General features: G+C 36.4%; 1 protein-coding gene and 1 pseudogene across 1 annotated transcript in view; both read left to right on the top strand.

Annotated features, from left to right (window-relative positions):
• Window positions 1-10,124, top strand: part of LOC114642142 (cathepsin K) — a 39,102-nt gene extending 28,978 nt beyond the window's left edge. The window contains exons 7-8 of the mRNA XM_028791125.2: window positions 8,351-8,456; window positions 8,918-10,124. Coding sequence (XP_028646958.1) covers window positions 8,351-8,456; window positions 8,918-9,017 — 206 coding nt within the window. The 3' untranslated portion in view covers window positions 9,018-10,124. The remainder of the gene's footprint in view (window positions 1-8,350; window positions 8,457-8,917) is intronic.
• Window positions 10,125-21,974: 11,850 nt separating this feature from the next.
• Window positions 21,975-24,554, top strand: LOC114642145 (uncharacterized; annotated as a pseudogene).
• The last annotated feature ends 286 nt before the right edge of the window (window positions 24,555-24,840 follow it).

Below are 24,840 nucleotides of genomic sequence, written 5' to 3'. Positions count from 1 at the left end.
TCAGCCCTCAAAGAGTTAAATACTATTACAGTGGACCCTTTACTTACGAACTCAATTTGTTCACGAGGGCTGGCTGTAACTCAAGTTGGTTGTAAGTCAAAACTATTTTTCCCATAAGAAATAATGGAAATACCCATAATGCATTCCGAACCTCCCACAGCAACACTTACTTAACCTTTTCATAATAAAAGAGGTTTGTATAATGTGCATAATTTACCAAAACACCAATAATTTTTCTAATGTACTAACCAAAAAGTTATAAAAAGTGCCTAACCTACCAGAAACAACAATTTCATACTGTACTCACCATTTAGTTTGACATCTTTGGGCTGCAGGAAGGGAGGAGGAGGAGAATGAAATAGAAGGTGGTTATTGTTTGGAAGGAGCCTTCTTATACAAATCTTTTCTTTGTAAAATTGTTGAGATGGTGGATTTCGACATGCTGTACATATTAGCGAGATCGGTCACACGAACACCACTCTCATATTTCTGTACAATTTCCTTCTTCGTTTCGGTTGTGATTGCTTTCTTTACCTTTGTTACCTTCTCTTCCTTCCTTAGCAATTATCGAAAAAAATTATATAAATCACTGCACTGACCGAAATTACGTCCACAAACACATGTATCTGGGCTCTGACTGACACTTACAAACGCTCTCGGCTGTTTGTTCACAATCACGCAACCGGATACACATGACCGCTTTCAGGTCGTAACGCAAGATGTTGGTCGTAAATGAAAACAAAAATTTTGGGCGTAAATCAAGTTGTTCGCATGTCAGGCCGGTCGTATATCAAGGGTTGACTGTATTTGAGTATATGATAATATTATGTGTTAATGTCATACAACCATCTTAGTCTGACAACTTTACAAGACGTTTTTTCTGCATGAGCTTGAAATTTGTTAATGCAGTTGTATTTTTGTAAATTACTCAAAGACCCAAATACCCAAATCAGGTAGTTTATTCTGCTGCTTCAACCACATCTCTACAGACTATGTGGCCTTGTCAAAGACTTCGTTGAAGCACTGGACCTTGTCAGCTTCTTTAGGGTTAGCAATGGAAAAATCAGCAGATTCACATCTAAAGTGTATTTTTCATTTTTTTAATCATTTTCATACAGGATGTTCATCAACCCCTCACAATAAATGTGAGAAGCTGATACCTGCTGTGTGCAGTTAGAGGGGGCAGCACATAGACAAATAGTTCTTGAGGACATCAAATCAAAAAGTCATTTTTTTCTACATTGTTTTTACTGTCAGAGGGCACAGCATTAAAATTTTGTTTTTGTTAATTATATTTTAATAATACATTAATAATTATACCGGCTTTGCTCTCTGCACCTCCTCCCTCCCCAATTCCCTCAGTCACATTGGTAGGGCTGCTCTTATTTTTAAAGCAGGAGGTGGCAACCTTAGAACAGCATTCATTGTGAGTGCAGGGACCCTTTGGGTCAAACAGGTTAAAGTATGGTTAGATCTGCCAGTTCTTTCAACTTACAAGTGCCAAGAAGCTAAAGCCCCCCTTTCTCCAGTGACATCCCTTTTTTCCACAAGGTTTGAAATTCTTTGGAGCTGCACGTGTCTTATTCCAAAAGATCCCGTGTTTGGCAATGATTGTGTTTTTTCACAGCACAGTTCCATAATTCTGCTGAAGCATTTTTTAAAAACAGTAGGCTGTGGGCCTCTTCATGTGTGGGTTCTTACATAGTAAACAACTACAATCATATGAAAAAGTTTGGGAACCCCTCTTGATTCTTTGGATTTTTGTTTATCATTGGCTGAGCTTTCAAAGTAGCAACTTCTTTTAAATATATGACATGCCTTATGGAAACAGTAGTATTTAAGCAGTGACATTAAGTTTATTGTATTAACAGAAAATATGCAATATGCATCATAATAAAATTAGACAGGTGCATAAATTTGGGCACCCCAACAGAGATATTACATCAATACTTAGTTGAGCCTCCTTTTGCAAATATAACAGCCTCTAGACGCCTCCTATAGCCTTTGATGAGTGTCTGGATTCTGGATGGAGGTATTTTTGACCATTCTTCCATACAAAATCTCTCCAGTTCAGTTAAATTTGATGGCTGCCGAGCATGGACAACCTGCTTCAAATAATCCCATAGATTGTCGATGATATTCAAGTCAGGGCACTGTAACAACCATTCCAGAACATTGTACTTCTCCCACTGCATGAATGCCTTTGTAGATTTCGAACTGTGTTTTGGGTCATTGCCTTGTTGGAATATTCAATCCCTGCGTAACTTCAACTTTCTGACTGATGCTTGAATATTCTGAGGAATTTGTTGACATTGGGTTGAATTCATCTGACTCTCGACTTTAACAAGGGCCCCAGTCCCTGAACTAGCCACACAGCCCCACAGCATGATGGAACCTCCACCAAATTTGACAGTAGGTAGCAGGTGTTTTTCTTGGAATGCGGTGTTCTTCTTCCGCCATGAAAAGCGCTTTTTGTTATGACCAAATTACTCAATTTTTGTCTCATCTGTCCAAAGCACTTTGTTCCAAAATGAATCTGGCTTGTCTAAATGAGCATTTGCATACAACAAGCGACTCTGTTTGTGGCGTGAGTGCAGAAAGGGATTCTTTCTCATCACCCTGCCATACGGATGTTCTTTGTGCAAATTGCGCTGAATTATAGAACGATGTACAGATACACCATCTGTAGCAAGATGTTCTTGCAGGTCTTTGGAGGTGATCTGTGGGTTGTCTGTGACCATTCTCACAATCCTGCGCATATGCCGCTCCTGTATTTTTCTTGGCCTGCCATACCTGGGTTTAACAGCAACTGTGCCTGTGGCCTTCCATTTCCTGATTACATTCCTTACAGTTGAAACTGACGGTTTAAACCTCTGAGATAGCTTTTTGTAGCCTTCCCCTAAACCATGAGACTGAACAATCTTTGTTTTCAGATCTTTTAAGAGTTGCTTTGAGGATCCCATGCTGTCACTCTTCAGAGGAGAGTCAAAGGGAAGCACAACTTGCAACTGACCACCTTAAATACCTTTTCTCATGATTGGACACACCTGTCTATGAAGTTCAAGGCTTAACGAGCTAATCCAACCAATTTGGTGTTGCAAGTAATCAGTATTGAGCAGTTTCATGCATTCAAATCAGCAAAATTACAAGGGAACCCAAATTTTTGCACAGCCAGTTTTTCACATTTGATTTAATTTCATACAACTAAATACTGCTTCACTAAAATTCTTTGCTCAGAAAACACCCCAGTACTCAGATGTTCCTAGGAAATGAAAGACATACCACAGTTATCTTTTTTGTTGAAAGTAGAGTAAATTATTATGCAGGTTGAGAGGGGTTCCCAAACATTATCATATGACTGTATTTTTGAGATAACCTTCAAATTAAAACATAAAAGAATAAATAAATGAATCACAGTGCTAGTTATTAAACTATACAACTTAACTGGACAGTTTCAAGTGAAAAACAAATCTCTAGAATGTAAATAAATTAAACACTAAAACATCACAACCTATAGCATTTACCTTAGACTACATCTTTAACATTCTTGAAAACATTTTGTATTTTTTTTAAATGTTACTATGTTTTTTATTGCTCTGTGTTGGTGAGTTGTTGGATGTTATATATTAGGTTTTGTCCATTGTAGTTTCCATTCTACAAAACGTATGATTATACAATTTTGAACTCTGTGCTGTACATCTGCACAAAGTTTGGGAGCTCTGCTGTAACTTGCTCTACCATGATGGTCTGGCATGTCTGTTAATGACTGTTTGTGTGATACAGGCCTACTCTACTGTATATGCACATCTGTTATTGTTGACTTAACTATAAGAGGACTACTCAGGATACTTACAGTTAAACACTTTAAACATTTTTCCTATTTTTATAAAGTTCAGTAAATCAACTGTAATTGTTCATTGCTTGCTTCCATTATATATGATTAGTTACAATGGCCACACTGATAAAGGCTCATTAAGTTTCCTAAAAATTAAGGCTTACCTACCTGGATTGTACCCAGGCCTACCCACTTGGCAGATTCAAGCTTCACCTCAGCTTCCAACCTCATTATAGTTACCCCATTCAAGATAAAAAAAAACAGGTTAATCCATAAAACAGAATCCCATTAAGCACTATACGGATTTGCTAAGCCTTTGCTGTTTGTTCTGGAATATACTGACATTGCTTTACTAGTGCTACCAACATGGAATTGCCTTTCACAAGCCCATCTCCATTGCTCCACTGATTTGCTTAAGGTAGAACAGGCTGTTTGATTACCTGTGACTGGATCAAGGATGGTAATCATAAATATTCTCTTGGAATTTGGATGAATTGAAAGTTGAGCAACCAGCTGCATCATCCACTAAGTGACATTACTGTGTTGGCAGCAAGTACATTTCTTACTCTTTTTTTAAGTGTTGCTGAAAAATACATACTTAACAGCCATCTGCAGAAATGGCTCCTTCTGGCACTGGAGCTAGTATAAGCCATACCAACTGGAAGGGTGGCCTGGCATTGCTTAGAGCCTTTATTATAGTTAACCTAAATGATGGAGCTGTCAGACAGTTTGTGCACATTAAATCTAAGTCCAGTGCTAAATCCTACTTTAATTTTCTAGGAGTCATTGGAGCCTTAGCCATGACTGTATTTCAAATGCTGCTTTACTTGATTTGGCTAAAACAACACCAAAAGCATTTTCCAGAATTCAAAGGAATTGCATTCTCAAAGCTTCCTACCTTTATGCTTTATTATGAATATAATGGAATTTATGAGCCTGCTAAAACATTTAACTTGAACTTGCTTGCATGCAGAAAATGCCACTTCAGACTTCTAATAGTGCAAGTAGAAATTCTCTATGTCTCTCCTACTGGGAACCAAATGCACATGCCTTATGCCCAAGTTAAACATTCATTTGGACATTTTCTTGGCCTTCTTCTTATGTTATATGCTGACAGGGAGTTAGATCATACCTACAAAACACTATTCTCAAAATAAAAACATCTCCTTGGATGGCATCCATCACTAAGCACGCTCAAAGACACATACCAATTTGACCATGCCATCTAACCAAACTGGCTTGTATGTACTCCCCATACTGTATATATGAAGCTAGGCATGGAATTCAAGCGTAAGTGAGCCACACAAGTTCCTGCAGTTATGCTGCTGTCCGGTTAAAGTGAGTATTCATTTATACATGTATCATATATTTTTTGACAATAGTATCAACATCAATTATATGGTTATGGTTATTGGGGGCATGATTGTTTTCTTCATTTAAATTTTAATTTAATTCATATGTTTTCACTATTGTAATTTCTTGCACTTTATTTAATATATTTTTAATAATTTACAACATATACATTCGGTGGCCACTTTAATAGAACACCAACTGGTTAGCACAAATAGCCTGCATTTATATTTGAACAATCATTAGATTGTACAAGACATGGGCTCTAAGCGACTTTGGCCAAAGTATGACTGTTGGTACCAGACATGGTTATTTCTGAAATACCTGTCCCAACAGAATTTGCATGCACTATGGTCTTTAGAGTTTACAGAGAATTGTGTGAACAACCAAAAAACATCCATATATGCATGTAAAAATAGCTTAATAATGAGAAAGAACAGCTAAGACTTTTTTAACCTAATAGAAAGGTCACAAATACTCAAAGAGAATCGTGTGTGGAGGGCATCTGTGAATTGAAGTGGATCGCTAAAGTTGTCAGCTTAAAACTAGAAGATGAGGCTACAGTGGATATGTGTTTACCAAAACTAGATAAAAGAAGATTGTTAAAATGTGTCCTGATCTGATAAATTTTGATTTCTATCATAACAAGCAGATGTTACATTACAAATCTGGTATAATATATATACCCAGTGGGGGCTGAGTGGTCTCGTGGCCTTGGAACCCCTGCAGATTTTTTTTTTCTCCAGCTCCTGGAGTTTTTTTTTGTTTTGTTTTTTCTGTCCTCTTGGCCATTGGACTTTACTTTATTCTTTGTTACTTAGTATTGCCTAATCTTATTTTTATATTTTTCTTTTTTCTTTCTTCATCTTGTAAAACACTTTGAGCTACATCACATGTATGAAAACGTGCTATTTAAATAAATGTTGCTGTTGTTATAAACAGCATGAGTCAAGGGATTAAATATTATGCTTCCTACTGCACATCATTTAAACAGCATGGATATCTGAACATGTGCATTTCCTTACGTTTACAGTCTACTCCTTTTCACATATATGCATTGGTCAGATCACCATAATCTCAAGCCTGTTCCATGAATATGACAGGGACTTTACTTTACTCCAGTGGCCTGTTCAGTCCCCAGTTCTCAACCCAAAAGAGCACCTTTGGGATGAGGTGGAATGGGAGGGTTACAACTTGTGTATGTGGCTGAAAAAAAACTGTGTGATGTTTGGAGTCTTCACAAAACAAAATTTCTAAAGAACGTTTCTACTACCCTGAAGAATTAAGGCTATTCTGGAGGCCTGTAACTTCAGGAAAGTACAGGGTTCAGTGCAGGCATGATAACATTTGATACCTCTCAAAGTAACAGCTAGAAAAACTCAATGCATGCTGAACACTTAACTTCGTGGATTTTAAACTTATTTAAATTTTACGAATATTGTAAAATTGGAGTGCAGTGCTTACTTGACTGCAGGAAACATCGTCAAGGGTACATTTTGCACAATACAACAATTGGGAATTGTTAATTGAAATTGTGAATTTCCCCTTGGGATTAATAAAGTATCTATCTATCTATCTATCTATCTATCTATCTATCTATCTATCTATCTATCTATCTATCTATCTATCTATCTATAGTGCATGGTTGATCAGATGTGGTTTAGTGGTTAACTCATCAGGGCTTCTAAAACTTGCCATAAATGCACATAATTCCATACTAATTTTTATAGCATTGCATAGGTCAAGTATAATTCATATTTTGCCACTGGATAGTGAGCCAGGGCTTGGCTCTGTAGCAAGCCAGAATTCACTTTAAGATTCAGGGTTTTCTAACCTCTGTTTCTGGAATAGACTTAAGGTGTGAAACCCATGTTTGGTCACTGTCAGTCTTTCTTCCCACATCACCAAAGACATGCATTTGGTGATTTCTAACTGTCCCCTATGTACTGTAACTGTGAGTCTTAGTGTGTGTGTGTGTGTGTGGTCCAAACAATGGACTGCCACTCCGTCTAAAGCTGTTTTCTGCCTTGAGGTAAGCTCTGGCCCCCAGCATTCATGATATGAATTAAGTGGGTCTAACAATGATTTAGTTTAGATTGTTTATATTTTAATGTTATTTTGATGACTTAATCTCATCATCATTTTGCATGATTCTTTTGCATAGGCACTGTCATTGCGTGTTCCGGGATTTAATTGGACCTACCATTTTGTATGTACATTTGATGCACAGTTATTTTTCATTTATTCCCTTTGTTCACTAACTATTAAGTAAGAATTTCATTGCACTCTATACACTTGACAGTAATGACCTCATAGTAATACTATGAACACTTACACATTTATTGGTTCATTACTAACTTTCAAAAGAGTACATACAGTATGTCAAGTTCATTATCCAGCAGGTTGTTTGCCTATATTAGAACATTTGAAAAAGTTTGATGAGAACAGACGATTTAGCAAAACAAGCCTCACCAATCTTATCTGCTTAATTCATCTAAAAAAACATCAAGTCAGGTTTTGAATTCCTTAAAGCTGATCTGTCCACCATTCTGCTTGGTAACTTATTCTATATGCCTATGGTTCTCGGTGTACATGTATGTTTAACCACAGCCTCAAATTCTCATCTCACTTCTATAAACTAATTTAATCTCTTTAATTTCAGTTCCAAATTGATGACCCCACTTAAATGCCTTCAAAACCTAAGGCTGCCAAAGACTTTCTCTCATGCTAAGTTTTGTGTTTTATATTGTTATTACTAAAACCTGTCCTTGCTCTTTTTTAATAACCTATTAAATTTCACTTTTGGTGTCTGTATTCAATACTGTTTCTTTTATTTCTTTGTTTCTTTATATGGAATACCATTATCTTTAAAGCTATTTTTAAAAGCTGCTCAAAGATATTCAGTGATAATGCTCATTATAACTAGTACTTGATACAAAAATTATGGTTATCTCATTGAATTGATGCATCATTTAACATTCACCATTCTCCTTTGTTTACTTAAGATGAAAGTCTCTTGAGAATCATCGTTATGAGGTAGCTCATATTAATTTGATAAATTTGTCTCAAACTTATATACTGGTGACAAACTATGAAAGCTATTCCAACACTTTTATATTCCTAGTTTTTAAATGTATATTTAGAGATGGCCATTTTTCATTCCAGGCATCTACAATGATCCTGCTTGCAACAAAGATGACATCAATCATGCCGTCTTGGCAGTGGGCTATGGTGTATATAAGGGGAAGAAGTATTGGATAATCAAGAACAGGTACATGTCTATCTATTATCTATTCATTACTGAACTCACTTAATCCAGTTCAGTACCTCAGAAGCTGTAGCGTATTCTGACAGTATTGAGCAAAAGGTAGATTTGCCGCTAGTCCATCGCAGGGCACATTTATTCATTCAGAGTTAAGGATATATGTGGGTATGGTTGGTCGAAAGTAAAGTGACGGGTGGGAGTGCTGTTTAAATGTGCTGATCTTTATACAGGAAACATCACAGACTGAAACGAGAAGTTCAAGTTTTAACAGGCACACCATCAGTAGCTGACCAGTGTAAAAAAACTTGTTAATAAAACTATATTATGTTCAGACTTCTACAAAGTCTTTATGTGTCTCCTCTGGGAAGCAGAACTGTAGCCCTGTAGTAGAATATTATTCATAAGTTTTAACTGTGTCAGTTGTGTGTCTGTCTATCTTATCACACTTTTCTCTTTTCTTTTTATAGCTGGAGTGAGTCTTGGGGAAACAAAGGATACATCCTTATGGCCCGCAATCGAAACAACCTTTGTGGTATTGCCAACTTGGCCAGCTTCCCGGTCATGTAAATGTGGAGCAGCAATGTGGCAGCCGGTAGAGGATGCTGGAATGGAGGAACAAAATGAAGAAAAGATGAAATTTACAAGACAGACAGAAAATATCTTTACACATTTTATATTTTTACCAGTCTTCTGTTGGTTGCCAAAATGAAGGTGGAGAGACAAATTGTATAATTTCTCTGTGGTACACTTACAAAAGAGCCTATTTTAAAAGCATGTACTTGAAAATTAAAAGGAAAGCCAATATCGTTCTTGACAAGTGTCACTCTATTTACAAAATTCTGTCTGTATCTGACAGTCAGTCTATATATGTTACTATAGTGGAATAAAGGAAGTTGTAAGCCAAGCAGTTTTAAGCATTTAGAAAACTTACAGGACAAGATGTTCTGCTGGACCAACCTAGATAAAAATCCTGCAGTGACGTGATAATACAAAACATTCCCAGTTCTTCATCTTTCATTTATAGTGTGCAATCGGAACTCTATGTGATCTAATGGATAAGAAGCAGGACTTCAGACCATAAGGTCCCCAGTCATCTCCGACTGTGGAAATAACTTAGCAGATGCCTTTATTCAAAGTGACCTTAAAAAGAGGTGAACATACTGTATTATTCAATGGGTCTGTGCTCCCGTATCTGAATAAGTACAGCATCCATGTATATATTATTGGACTTGGTTCATCATAAAGATTGATTGCAAAAAAGTAGGGTTTGCCAACATTAGCTACTTACTAGGTGATGCTATATGTGTGCACTTTAAAATATGTGACCTTGGATTTAGCTTATCACAGTGAAGGTGAGTTACAGTTTCATTTCATTTAGTTTACAGGACCTTGAATTTCATTAGAAGAGCAAAATTAATAATACAACACAATATTCATGGCCAAGTTGAATAATGGTTTAGACTAATGTTCAGAGATACAGCAAACATGCAAGGCCTTGAATCTGACTCTTACTCTTAGCTTATTTTGTAATCCTTAGCAAGTCACTTAAAAATGTTAAAGTGATATGTGTGAGTAGATTTGAGGAGTAACACTTTGTACATGTAAAGCACATTCATATAATTTGAAACGTAAACAAATTGTGTAAAATAAAGGTTGTTTGACTGATTAAAGAAACATGTCTTTACTGAATTAGGATGCAGCAAGGAAGCTGAGTTTTTTTTTTTATTATTTTACCAACACACAGTAAAGGTATAATGCTGCTATTATCCTCATATGCTACTTATCATCAGTAACCACTTGGTAATCAAATAAGAGTAATTTTGCAGTTATTTACAAATTATAAAGTATCATTCTAAGAGCCTAAGGCAATCAATGAAAGTCATCAGATTCACATTGTATGTTTGAATGACATAACAAAGAATTTTCCCGAGGCTAACAAATTCTTGACCGTAGGAAGTTAAGTTTACAAGGACTGTCCCAACAGAAAACTATCAACTCTTTTGAACTTTCTTCTTCTGCCAGTTTAATGGCCATTTTCTGGGTTCACCCAGGTTGGCTGAATGCCCCCCAAATATCGGAATATTAGAGCATAATGTCCTTTCTGGCACCAACCTTCTTTAGTGGCCTGTGTTAAGCACTCCTTAGTACTACTCATACAGACTGGGGACTTGATACTCCGCTTTAGAGTTCTATGGTTTTTACTAACCTGAGGCTCAGGTCTTTAGCTACAGGGGTGATAACATCTAATACTGCAAAAATAATTACCTAGTTTGTAATTGATCATGGGTGGCACGGTGGAGCAGTGGGTAGCGCTGCTGCCTCGCAGTTCGGAGACCTGGGTTCGCTTCCCGGGTCATCTCTGCGTGGAGTTTGCATGTTCTCCCTGTGTCTGCGTGGGTTTCCTCCAGGTGCTCCCATTTCCTCCCACAGTTTAAAGACATGCAGGTTAGGTGCATTGGTGATTCTAAATTGCCTCTGTGTGTGTGTGTGTGTGTGTGTGTGCACGCCCTGCGGTGGGCTGGTGCCCTGCCTGGGGTTTGTTTCCTGCCTTGCACCCTGTGTTGGCTGGGATTGGCTCCAGCAGACCCCCATGACCCTGTAGTTAGGATATAGCGGGGTGGATAATGGATGGATGGATGTAATTGATCATAACTTATCAGACCCTAGGAGATTTCTAAATCCATACTTAAGAGCATATCCCTCATTCTCACCAGTATATCATTGTTCCCCAAGAATTGAATTCCTTTATAGATGACAATTTTTTGCTGACGATCAAATCTTGCAAGTACAATGCTATTGTTATCTCCAACCATGCTGCTCTTATCATGGAGCTCAAATCACTATGCCCCACATACTCATCACGCAGCTACTGTCTTAACCCCCTGTTATTAGCTAATGACAAGTGTACAAAATTTATATCCAAGCAAATTGATTTTTTTTAGATAAAAATGCATCCTCAGAAGTCTCTGCAGGAATACTCTGGGACTTTGAAGGCATTTTTAAGAGGACAGATTATTTTATATCTCTCCCACAAAAATAAATCAGGCATCAGAGTTAATCAGTGAAGTTGCCAGAACAGATCAAGAACACGCTACGTCCAAATAATGCCTTTTATAGAAAAAGACAGGCTTTGCAATCAAAATGCAACCTCTTGACAACAGAAGAAAGGGAACAACGCCTTTCTTAAATTGCGACATAATTACTATGAACACAGAGAGAAGGCTAATAAGATCTTAGCTCAAAAAATCCTCAAGCAGGAAGTTTAGAATGCAATATCAGTAATTACCAACACAAACAGAGTAAAAAGTATTGACCATAAAACATATAAATCACATATTTAGAAACTACTATAAGTCTTTATATTCTACTCAGTTTAAAGAAGACAAGACAGCTAGATGCTCTCAGTGCAGAGGAACTGGATAAATCTCTGACAATCCCAGAATTACTAGATGCTAGAAACTCACTTTGGAGTGGGAAAGCAGCAGGTCCTGATGGCTACTGTGCTGAATTTTATGAATAAATTTTCAATTAAGTTAGCTCCCCTTTTATTAGCAACATTTATAGAAGCCAGAGACAATAAAATTCTACCTCAATAATGGTTTATTACAATGTGCATCATATAAACCAATCTCATTACTGAATGACAATGTTAAGATACTCTCCAAAGTTCTAGCCAGAAGGATTGAGAAAGTGCTTCCTTCAGTAGTATCACCTGACTACTTAAAGGTAGACACTTAGCTTCCATTTTTCAACGCCAGTTTAATGCAATATATTCACCCATAAAGTCTAACACTCTGGAAATCTTATTATCTTTGAATTTAGAAAAAGCATTTGATATGGTTGAATGGGATTACCTATTCACCACATTGCACAAATTTGGGTTTGGTGTGAACATATGTGCATGGATCAGACTACTGTATACCAGTCCAGAAGTTTCAGTTTGTATCAACAACATTATTTCAGAATATTCCAAAGTATAATTTGGTACTAGACAAGGATGCCCCCTTTAATCACTGCTATTTGCAATCGTTATTGAGCTATTGGCTGTTTACTTTCAAAATGTGTCTGAGATAAAGGGGAATATCAGAGACTTGAACAGAAAATATCACTATTTGTAGATGATATGGTACAATATATATCAGACCCACAAATTGTGCGTCTGCAGTCCTAACAGCACTAGCAGAATTTCAAAAGATATCTGGGCTCAAAATTAATTTGAATAAAAGTGTGCTTTTTCCAGTGAATTCTCTAGTACACAACTTTAAATTGGACACCTTTTATCATTGCAGATCAGTTTAAATACCTTGGGGTAAACATCAAGTAAATATAAATTTTCCAACAGAATTTTGCTGTCTGCATGGAAAAACTTAAACAAGACATGCATAGATGGTCTACCCTCTATCTCACTTTAGCAGGGAGAATTGACACTGTCATGATGAATATCCTTCCTAAGCTTCTATTTCTATTTCAAAACATCCTCAGATTCAATCATAACCTCATTTATATGGAATTCAAAACATCCAACCCTTCAAGGGGTGACCCTGTAATAACCTAACGCAGAAGGTGGCATGGCTCTACCTAACTTTCAATTTTATTACTGGGCGGAGAATATACAGGCTATAAAAACCTGGACATTGACACAAATAGATGAAAACAAATTTGCTTGGTCCACAATAGAAATAAAATCCTGCAGTACTTCTTTATATTCCTTGCTTTGTACCCCAGTATATACAAGTTGTTGTCAATATACAGTACTAGCAACCTAATTGTCCTTCATTCATTCAGAATATGAAACCAATGTAGGAAGCACTTCAATACAGAGAAGCTTTTATCTGTGGCACCTCTACACAATAACCATCTTTTTCCACCCATTTCAAACTTATACAGTTTTTAATGTTTGGAAAACATAAAGGATTAAATAATTTACAGATTTGTATATAGATAATGTCTTTGCATCCTATGAACAATTACACTCCAAATTTAGCTTCCCTTCAACATGATTTTTCCACTATTTTCAAATCAGATACCTTGCTAAACGAAATCTGCCCAATTTTCCTGACCTTCCACCTATTTCAATTCCAGAAGAAGTATTGATCAGAAGTAAGGATCTCTTATTTCCTCAACATTTCAAAAAAGGTGTGGAAGGCAGTCATGCACAGAATTCACTCTAACTCTATATGTGCAAAGCATACAATTATCCATCCATCCATCCATTTTCCAACCCGCTGAATCCGAACACAGGGTCACGGGGGTCTGCTGGAGCCAATCCCAGCAAACACAGGGCACAAGGCAGGGAACCAATCCTGGGCAGGGTGCCAACCCACTGCAGGACACACACAAACACACCCACACACCAACCACACGCTAGGGCCAATTTAGAACCACCAATCCACCTAACCTGCATGTCTTTGGACTGTGGGAGGAAACCGGAGCGCCCGGAGGAAACCCACGTAGACACGGGGAGAACATGCAAACTCCACGCAGGGTGGACCCGGGAAGCGAACCCGGGTCTCCTAACTGCGAGGCAGCAGCGCTACCACTGCGCCACCGTGCCGCCCTGCATACAATTATTCAACTTAAAATCTTTTATCGAGCACATCTGTCTCATTTAAAATTGTCCAAAATGAATCCAAGGCGAGATCCAACCTGTGAACTTGTAATCGAGCTCCAGCCTCACTGGGTCACATATTTTGGGCCAGCACCAAATTAACATAATTTTGGACCAAAATCTTTGAATGCCTTTCAGACAGCCTTGGAGTCACAATCCCTCCTAATTCACTAACAGCTGTGTTTGGTGCACTCCCAGAAGGGCTTAAAGTGGAGAAGGACAAACAAACTGTAATTGCCTTTACTATACTATTGGCACGTAGACTTATCTTGCTCAACTGGAAGAAACCTAGCCCACCTCTTTTAAGTCAGTAGGTAACTGATGTTATATACTATTTGAAATTGGAAAATTCTCACTTGTGCAAAACCTTTTTAAAACCTGGCATGATCTAATCAATAATATTTTAGAATAAGCATTTATATTGGGAAAAGGGTTTCACTTCTGTCTTTTCTGCTCTAAAATTGTTATTTTGGCTGTTGGCCTTCCTCTCTTTCTCTTGGGGGGTTGGGGGGGGGGGGGATGACTTAAGTATGACTTTTTTGTATGGAATGTTACTTGCTTTTAATAATTTCAATAAAAAAATAAGATTTCTCAAACAATTTGGCAAAGAAATCTGCCATTAAAACACACTTTATATAATAGGGTGGTCCAGATCTAAATATGTAATTTTCATTAGGCTACACTTTAACTTATTAAGTTTATTACATAGAGAATTCACAGCGCCTGCCCTGCACATAGAGATTTCACTTAAAATTCTTTTTGTTGCCGATAAATGACAGCACCTGCCCTGCATTCCAAAATGGCGAGGAGGCGGTCGTCAGTCGAACAGTTGCATAATTAGATCTGGACCACCCTGTAGACACCAGAAGATACAAAGACAATTTCCTACTATGAATAAACAAATCTTTTATTTTCTCTTGTTATTGCTTCACTTTATATAACATATCCATCTACCACAAAAAAAAAATCTGGGAGTGTTTGGAATGCAGTTGCCTTGCCTTCATTTCTTAATGTCTGTTTTTAAAAGCTTTATTGCTTAAAATCTTTAAAAATTCCTAAGACTGGTGATCCCTGTAACTGTGTAGACTGAGTAAGGGGGATGCATATTGATTCAAAATCTAATTTCTTTATAATGAGAACACACTAATGGACTATTGTCATTTACTTCATGGAGCCATGCAGCTCTTAACTTTTTTCCTGCAGCTAACCTCTTTTTATGTAGAGTGGCTGCATGCCCACCTTTATTATTCATTTGATATTGCTTTCTCATTTTCATTCTAGATATGCACTTCTGAGAATACCCCCATTCATGACTGCAGCATGAGAGCGTTTTTAAGCCAATACCTAAACTGCTTTCCCACGTGTTATGATAAATAACTAACAGAAAGGCTAAAGAAAGAAATTCCCTGTATCTGAAAAGCCACCACATTTTTAAATAATTAATGTGGCCAAATTTGTTGGTACCCTTCCACGAAAAAAAGGGCCCACAATTATCTCTGAAATAACTTGAAACTGGCAAAAGTAATAGGCACCAGTCATTGTTAATGCCATATTTAACAACAACAACAACATTTATGTATATAGCACGTTTACATTCCAAGAATGTAGCTCAAAGTGTTTACATACTGACATAAAAGAAGGTTAATATAAAAAATATACAAACAAGACTAGGCAATAATATAGTACAGCATGTAACAAAGAAAAAGGTAAAGTCAAATGGCCAGGAGGACAGAAAAAACTAAATCTGTAGGGGATCAAAGGCCAAAAGACTGCCCAGCTCTCACTGAGCACTCTACCTAACATCGATGTTCTAAATCACTCCTTATGGTTTTCAAGCTTCACATGGAAGAAATTGATGAAGATGGTCATGTGGACATCTGGGACACCTGCCATTCAATCCATAAACACAGGAGGCAGCATGATATGGTACCTTGATCAGGTGATGGTGGTGCAGATCTGACCAAGGCACAAATTTCCATGGTGGAGAGAGAGTTAAGTGAAGCATTTGCCACTCCCATTCCAAATCTTCAAAAACAGCTTCATTTCAGCCCACCAGGAGCATCACATTTTGATGGTATTTAGGAGAAAGAAATCAGGTTGGTGAAGCATGCTCTTTACACCACAGTAGGTTAACAATCAGTGTCTGAAGAAGTACTTAAACAGTCCTCATTGAAACAGAGGGAATCCTGAAAAGCAAGCCTCTTGGATATGTGTCATCAAATGTTGCTGACTTGAACAGAGTTACAGCCCATTTCCTGCTGATGGGGCAGTGTGATAGTTCTCTACCATAGGTTGAGCAACCTGCAGAAGATGGGGCAGCAAAGATGGAGACAGAGTCAAGTGCTCACTGACCAATTCTGGTTAAGTTTTATAAAGTACTATCTACCTAATATCTAACTTACAGCCAATACAGAAGTGGCATAAATCAACTTTATACTGACACATTCCATTGTCAAACATATAAATTCAAAGTATATCATTTCAGACAAACAATGAGTTTTCTTAATTATAAAAAAGCACCATAACTACTATATGTGTTGTTACTTTTTTGCTTATTTTCACAAATGATACATATCTATATGGGAAATGAATATGGGTAATATGTTTAAAATAATTCAGATTCAATACAATTAAAACAGTGCCAAAATATATTAATAATCAAACTGAGAAGCATTGGACTTTAGGAAATATGAAAAAAGTGTCTGAGCTGTGATTTAGGACTGAATATATTGTTAACGGCACACACTGTCTGTACTGATAGAATGACGCTAACCAAAAAAAAAAGAAAAGAAAAAGAAAAAATACAAGTCCATACAAACTCACAGCCTCCGTGACTTTTGATTAATTGTCAACATCATAGAAATTAGGTCATTTTGAGAAGATGACAAGACTACTACAGTCACTTCAATAAACGCTTCCTTTAAAATGTTTAAGTATACAGCATATAAGACAGAATCTCAATGAAGCAGGACTCATGAGTAGTACAAATAATATATGGCAGTGAGGAAATATAATGCATAATAATGCGAACAAGTAAAAATTATGACTTTCTTTCTTTAAGACACAGCAAATTTAGGCATTTCAATATAAAATTTAAGCGGCATGTGTGTGCATTTCTCTATAGATTTGAGAACTAAGTAAGCCATCTGTTATACTAAGCAGTAACTCAGACAATACTTAACAGTAAATAGTTCAACAACTCAATGCAAGTAAATGAAGCGCTCGTCTAACAATGAAGGTTCATACTGTCACGTTGGATGTTTGGAAGGTGCTGATTAGCTGAAGAAAGTTTATATTGATTTGTCCTAAAAGGGATATCGATCAGAAACAAAAACTCACATTTAATCATGCTGGACAGTAGCTTATTTTGTCTCCAAACACTCAAATATGAAGTTTAATACATTTTACAGTAAACTCTTTATATATATATATATATATATATATATATATATATATATATATATATATATATCCATCCATCCATTTTCTAACCCGCTGAATCCAAACACAGGGTCACGGGGGTCTGCTAGAGCCAATCCCAGCCAACACAGGGCACAAGGCAGGAACCAATCCCGGGCAGGGTGCCAACCCACCGCAGGACACACACAAACACACACTAGGGCCAATTTAGAATCACCAATCCACCTAACCTGCATGTCTTTGGACTGTGGGAGGAAACCGGAGCGCCCAGAGGAAACCCATGCAGACATGGAGAGAATATGCAGACTCCACGCAGGGAGGACCTGGGAAGCGAACCCAGGTCCTCAGGTCTCCCAACTGCGAGGCAGCAGCGCTACCCACTGTGCCACCGTGACACCCCATATATATATATATATATATATAATATATCTTTGACACTATCTATAAGACAAAGGAAATCACAGCAAGCCATAATAATAATAATGAATTGTCAACAACTACCTGAATTGTCATTTCAGTCTGTCACTGAACTATATCAACTGAAGTGTGTAATTGTCAATACAATTTACAAAATATCACTAGAGGATTAAGTGTCAAATGTTTGGTAGACTGACAACACTGTACAGCGCAATGTCTTTCAATGTGTTGATGCTTCACAAAGCGTTCTTTGTGCATGACAGCTCAGTGCTTCAAACTGTGCTCCATGCTGCATTCCAAGTGTGTTATTTTGGTTAGATATTTTTCTAAATTTGAAAAAAAGAATTGGTAGAGAATACCCCTTGAAAGTTGCTATATATTTCTATGTTTTAATAATGCCTCTTTTAGCTCAGATGAACACTGTATTATTAACTTAATTATTATAATTTGTCAATTTTATAAGATGAGACTCTTCAGACAGATACAATCATTTGAATATTTTGTACATTTATTGATTTATTGAATTAATCCACCATATTGATAAGTTTAGAATTACGACAAAACAAAAAGTTAAATAAGGCTATTGGTTTGTTAAGGCTTTTCAGTTTCATTTAATTTAAATATTTTTTGTATTGGTTACTTCCTTATCCATCCATCCATCCATTATATTTTTCTTTATTCTGTGCTTAAAAATGTAAGAATATCTATGTTATATTTTTTGAATGTGCAAAGCATTTAATAAGGTTTATTTTTGAAAAAAAAACAAACATTCCCAGTACGCATGTCTGCTCCGTGTTTCAAGGTACTCTCCATGCTGCATTCCCAGTGCACTTGTCTGCTCAGTGCTATGAGCCACGCTCCACAATTCATTTCCATTACCATTGCGCAAGTCAGCTTACTGCTTCGAACCATGCTGAGTGGAGGGGGTGATTTCCATTGATCATGTCGGTTCGGCATTTCAAATCATTGAAATATTCATTGAGCTTTATTTGAATTATGCATGGCATCATCAGATTTCAAAAACCTCAACAGAATCATCAGGTGGATCATCAATGCATTTTAAATGATTGTGCTTGATAATACTTATTGTCAAGAAACACAACTATAAAATATGTCTTATGCCCACTGGTAGAATGCATAATACAGTACTCCAAAGAAGAGCTTTATTATTACGGGTAATGACACCTCTGTCACCATAATACTCTCCTCTCATAAATATCCCACTGTTGCCTCTTATCATTCATTTCTAAAGATATATGTAAATAAAATATGTAAAGTAAATGTTCATCTTGTTTCATGTGTATAAAAAAACTAAACATTTTAATGACAATTTCAATTATTGTTTTGGCTAATAATTGCAGGTTTAGGGGTTTGAATTACTGAATATTAAATCAGTATTGAATCAGTATTGAATATTGAATCAGGTGGAATTTTTTCTTACTTTGATTTTTAATCCGGGGTACACAGTAAATGTATTAGTGACTGGTATTGTGCTTATGTAATTGGAAGATTGGTTAGGAATGGAACAGACAGAACTATCATTGCTATTTAAGGAAATATTTTATTATTATACTGTGCAGTGACTAAGACAACTTTGTTACTGGTCAGCTACCCAGATCTTGGAGAATGTGTTCATGAGGGAGGGATGTTGCTGATAAAGTCAGATTCAGGCACAGTATATCCACATATGTTTATTCTGCTGCTCTCTGTTGCCTCCTCACTTCAGTGGATTTTTAATGCCGACCTCCATAGGAATTGCCGAGTTCTTTTTTCACAGCAAAGGTGGCTGCTGTTGATGTCAGTGGTGCTGTTTCTGTTTAAATGACAGTTGTAAATAGTTTATTCACATTACACTTTACCTACACAGCAAAATCGTCAGTGTTTTTAGTGATGTTTTTTCAGTGTTCATTTCTTCTGAATTAACAAGTGTTGATTCTGGTGTTGATCTGAGGACATCAACACTTGGAGTGTTACAGAGTGTTTGAATTGAGTGTTATTTTGGGGAGTAGGTGCATTTTTACTTTAATGGAGGCCATTACTGAATGCACTGCGAGAAGGCGGATACATTAAGGTGAGAATAATACTTATTTTTAACAAATTAACAACTGAAAAATGATTGAATGTTAATCAGTGCATTTTTACAATAGCAAGTATATTGTCATTGTATGCTTATAAGTGAGATTTATAATGTTAGCGTTTCATGCCGATATTAGCATGTTAGACCCCTTGATATAAGGAAATAGACTACTTGATATTTTAACAGATTAATGATTGAGTAGATTATGGAGGGATATTTCAGTCCAAATACCTCTTAAACTCAAAGTGGCCCGGAGTCGGGCCGACAAAGGTTAAAAAAATGTTTTAAAACAGCTTTCACCGCATCATACAGACGAACTACACCATGCTCCAACACAAACAACCTCGTCTGAAAGCCAACGGGTGTCTACTACACACTCATAGTGAGTTTGTGCGTGATTTTCATGTGTTGTTACATATAACTTCAGAAAGCAACAGCGAATATAGATATAATATATATCAAAATTTACAGCAGCCTCTGCTGAATAAAACGATCCCAAGCTCGTCAACGAGATGAAGCGTTAGTGAGATATTCGCCGTTAAAGAGCAGGTGAATACGGCACCAGTGATCTGGCAGCTCTGGCTAAATGGGTTGTGCCATTGCAATCTTTATGCAATTTATTACAGCTGGGTCTGAGATGTTTCCAACGATATATAACATGCCCATGTCTGAAAAAAGGATAGTGCCAAAGAGGAGAAAAATAAACGCAAATGTGTAAATATTTTATATTATTGATATAAATTTTATATTATGGAGCCATAGTGCCAAAAGCTGTAACTATTTATTTTTTTGTGTTATCAACATGAACCTTTTCACAGGTAGAGTTGACATTTCTGGGAACACCTCAGAGGTGAAAAAAACTGACCTGGCATTATTGACCTTGAAATATACTGTATTTTATAAACAAAAGCAAAAACAAAACTTTGGAACAATCACATTGGTTTTGAGTAAAGGAATGTTTAAATTTGGCACAGACATAATTTCTAGCACATTTGAGAAGTTATATGTCAAGTTTTAGTAAAAATATTTCTGTCCTTCCTTTACTTATTGGATAATAAGGGTTTATTATAGTTTTATAGTGGAAATTGCTAAAAAATGCCCTCAGGTGACAAGGGGTTAAATAAATAACTATAGAGATAAATAAATAAATGAATACATGATTTAATTAATGAATACATGAATAGCACATATTCATAGTTAAAATTAATCAATTATACTTACATGTCATGTCATTTTTATCACCCAATAACAACTTTTACTTAATTATTCATAGATTTATTTATTTATCTAAACATTTATTTATTTCATTTTGACAAAAATATCCCTCCATCTCTCTATATATAAAAACCAATGTCTGTTTGTCTGTCTGTCTGTCTGTCCAATTTTCACAAAATAGATCTATAGATCTATAATTTGCCTGAACATTCCAGTTGATTCTGTGACCTCTCTCATCACGCTAAGTATCATAGTTCGCATGTGGTACCAATTTATTTACGCGAATCCGAGATAGACGCAGCCCCTCATGCACCAGCCTCAGGTGTATCTTACATCTGCTTAGCTAGCAAATGAGACAACTACTTAATGAATTTAGATTGTGCTTTTTTCTAGAATTTGCTTGAACATTCCAGTTGACTTTGCAACTCCTCTCATTGTGCTAAGAATCATAGTTCGCTTACAGGGGCGATATATTTGCGCTAATCTGAGACAGAGGCTGCAGGCCGAGGGGAGGGGAAGCATAATGTCAGGAGTTGGAATCCAAGCAGGGCCCTCCTCGCAGGTGGCTAGTATTAGATATATTTATGTTCTTAAATATTGTATGTAGCAACAAAAAAATTAAAAAAAATGTAATGTCAGTTTAAGTTGCATTAGCCAATATTGACCTGTTCTACCAGATTGTTAAACAGCTGCTCTCTCTGAGCTAACATCGAAGTTCTTTAATTAGGGATCATTATGCTGGTGAAGGTGAATTACCTTCAAGTGAAGAAATACATCAAATTGCAAGATGGATTCAAATTTAAGGAGTTTCTACATGAAGGTAAGTTTGAATTTAATTAAGCTTTTTCTGATTTGAAAAATTCATTTTATTGTATTTATTATCACATTTCTCCTGTTTTAATGAAAAAAAGTTTGGGCTTACAGCAAACAACATACAAGTCTTTGATTAGACAGATACTAATGTGGAAGAAGATATTATTCAAGAGTTGATTCAGAGCCAACCTACAGATATGCTTCACAGTAAAATGTCCTCCACAAGGACTTTTTACTGACTTGGATGTTTCTCATGGTATATCATTTCTATCAGAAATGTTCAAATGTCTTCATAACATATTTGGAAATTAATCAACATTGAGCTTCCCTTTTTGAAAAAATAATTTTTACCCGCAGCTACCACAACACCAAGTACATGCACGGATACACTTTCTAACTGAAGTGACGTAGAAGGGTTGGGGAGAACACAGCTGAACCTGTCTGCAAGTTCAAACTGTAGTAATGCCAGAAAAATGGCAGCTGCAGAAAAGGCAAAATAGGTAAATGTGGATATATCTGCCTTCATGGATAACTTTTGTGTGTGATATCATCATACCACTCCCTCGTATATTTTTTATGTTTAATAACTAGATTGTTCAAATCACCCTGAAAGAAAAACCTGATGGTGTGGATGTTCTTGCAGAATATGAGTTCACTAAAACATTGAAGCACAGCATGAGATGGCAGCTTGTTAACATTCTTGTTAGCCATTTGACAGAGGTTCATGGGTAAGGTACCAGAGCATTGATAAATGCACACAATCTCAAGCTTGTTTTGGGTCTATTCATATGGATATGGAGGTTTAATCCATCCATCCATTATCCCACCCGCTGAATCCGAACACAGGGTCACGGGGATGGAGGTTTAAATTTTGGATAAATGACTTAGTTCTGCTTAATTTTCAGGGGGATCTCCACCCGTAAACAGAGAGAGACATATGCCTTGGGCATTGTTTCTCTTTTCCCTGCTCGAATAGACCCATATTCATCGAAGGGCCATGTAAGCACACTTCATTCACTTTCATGTACTTTTATGTAGTTGAATACTGCAATGATTTGTTTAAAATAAATACATGAATTATTTTCATTTTGTATGATTAATTGCAGCATTTATACAGTTGTAATTTACTGTTGAGATTTAATAAATGTATATTATTGCTTCCTTGTTTGTCCTTTAATTTTAGGAACATTGTTATGATCCAGAGGAGGGTACAGGATTCATTGCATGGCGACTTAAAACTCTGTCAAGGAAGAATCCAAAACGTGTTTGCTTGATGTCTCGTGAGATTGGTGGACCAAGTTATTGAACAACTTGATGGAGATGCATGGAGAGAAGCCATTTCATGCCTTCTTCACACATCTGATGAAACTGAAGTTAGGCAAAAGATAAAGCAAATTTTTAAGCATCGGCAAGAACTCGTTCACAACTCAGAAAGACTGACATCTTAAAAATCCTTCCAAGATTTTTAAATGTTAAAGGTTTGGTAAGTACAAACATTCTCTTCTCTTTATTTCTAGGTTTAAGGAATTAAGTGTGATTCAGACATGATGGCTTTGTGTTGTTTTGCTGTATGCAATTTCATTAGGTGAATTAAGACTTTATTTGCTGTTCAATACTGAAACATCCGCAAAATTGCTTGAGCAGTGGGAGACAGCATTCAAACAGAAAGTTATCAAAGAAGCAAAGTCTCTCACTTTACCAGCAGAAGTTCAAAGTTATATCAGTGCAGCAGAGAAACGACAGTCTAAAAATGGTAAGAGGTATTTTAAAATTTTAAATGGCAGGTAAGGCTATCTGTTCTACATACTAATTCATATTTCTGAGCAAGGAGAGAGAAGTATAAAATCAGTCCAACTGATGTTGTTGACAGGCTTGTACATTTTCATAAGGTAAATTTACTAATGCGAGATCAATGTCTTTGCAATGTGTTGTACAGTCATGGATGAATTTTTTTTGGTTGATTGCTACTGAAGAAAGTTGTTCTCTTGCTTTTCACCCAAGACCAATATGTGATGTTTTTGTTGTCTTATTGATGACATATACATTTAATTTCAATTTTAACCATATCACAGTGGTCTGTACTTGCCTTTCTTTTCTAACATATTTTCTTCTTCCCTTTGAACATGACATGAATTTCAAACACTTGTAACTTGTAATTGCTGACAACCTCCAAACTTACTGCGTTAAATTTTAGCCGTATCACTTTTCTTATTTTCAACCTGATAAAATGTTATTCATTGTTTGAAATGTTTAATGTATTAAATAATATTGTTCTGTTTTCAAAATGCTGTGTATTTATTAAATGCAAAATAAACTCGTCATTCTTTCATAATCCTGTACCAGCATTGAAGAACATCTCAGCAGGAGAGAAGGTCACGAATCATACCTACTTGCAGTAGGACAAACCAAGAAGAGGATCGACAATTTTGATGTGGTTGTTGACAAGCAGCTCATCCCTTGTGCAGGAACCATCTCCCTGAGTGCCATAGATGACCTTTTCAGAGTTCATTACGTCTTTAACATCAACTATGAAAAATCTCTGGCAAAGGTCTAGAGCCATTTATTTACTTTATTATTTATTTTTTAAATAGTTGCCATGTATATACTGCCATGTATATTGATGAGCTCAGTGTTACAGAACAGTGTTTGCACAAAAGGATTAATAGCAGCTGTAACCTTTATGTACAAATATGAAAATTAACCCTTGTATCCTCTATAAATTGCCATTGAGACTGGGCTTTTTAATTTATTTTAATGCTCTTGGTTTTATCGGTTTTGAAATATTTTGTAAACAGTTTTATTTAATAAAACAAACATTTTGAAAAGTCCTAATTCTTGTT

This window comes from Erpetoichthys calabaricus, chromosome 2, assembly GCF_900747795.2.
Source record: "Erpetoichthys calabaricus chromosome 2, fErpCal1.3, whole genome shotgun sequence".
Taxonomy (NCBI): domain Eukaryota; kingdom Metazoa; phylum Chordata; class Cladistia; order Polypteriformes; family Polypteridae; genus Erpetoichthys; species Erpetoichthys calabaricus.
The sequence above is the reverse complement of the archived record's forward strand: the minus strand, read 5'-3'. Positions and strand labels throughout refer to the sequence as shown.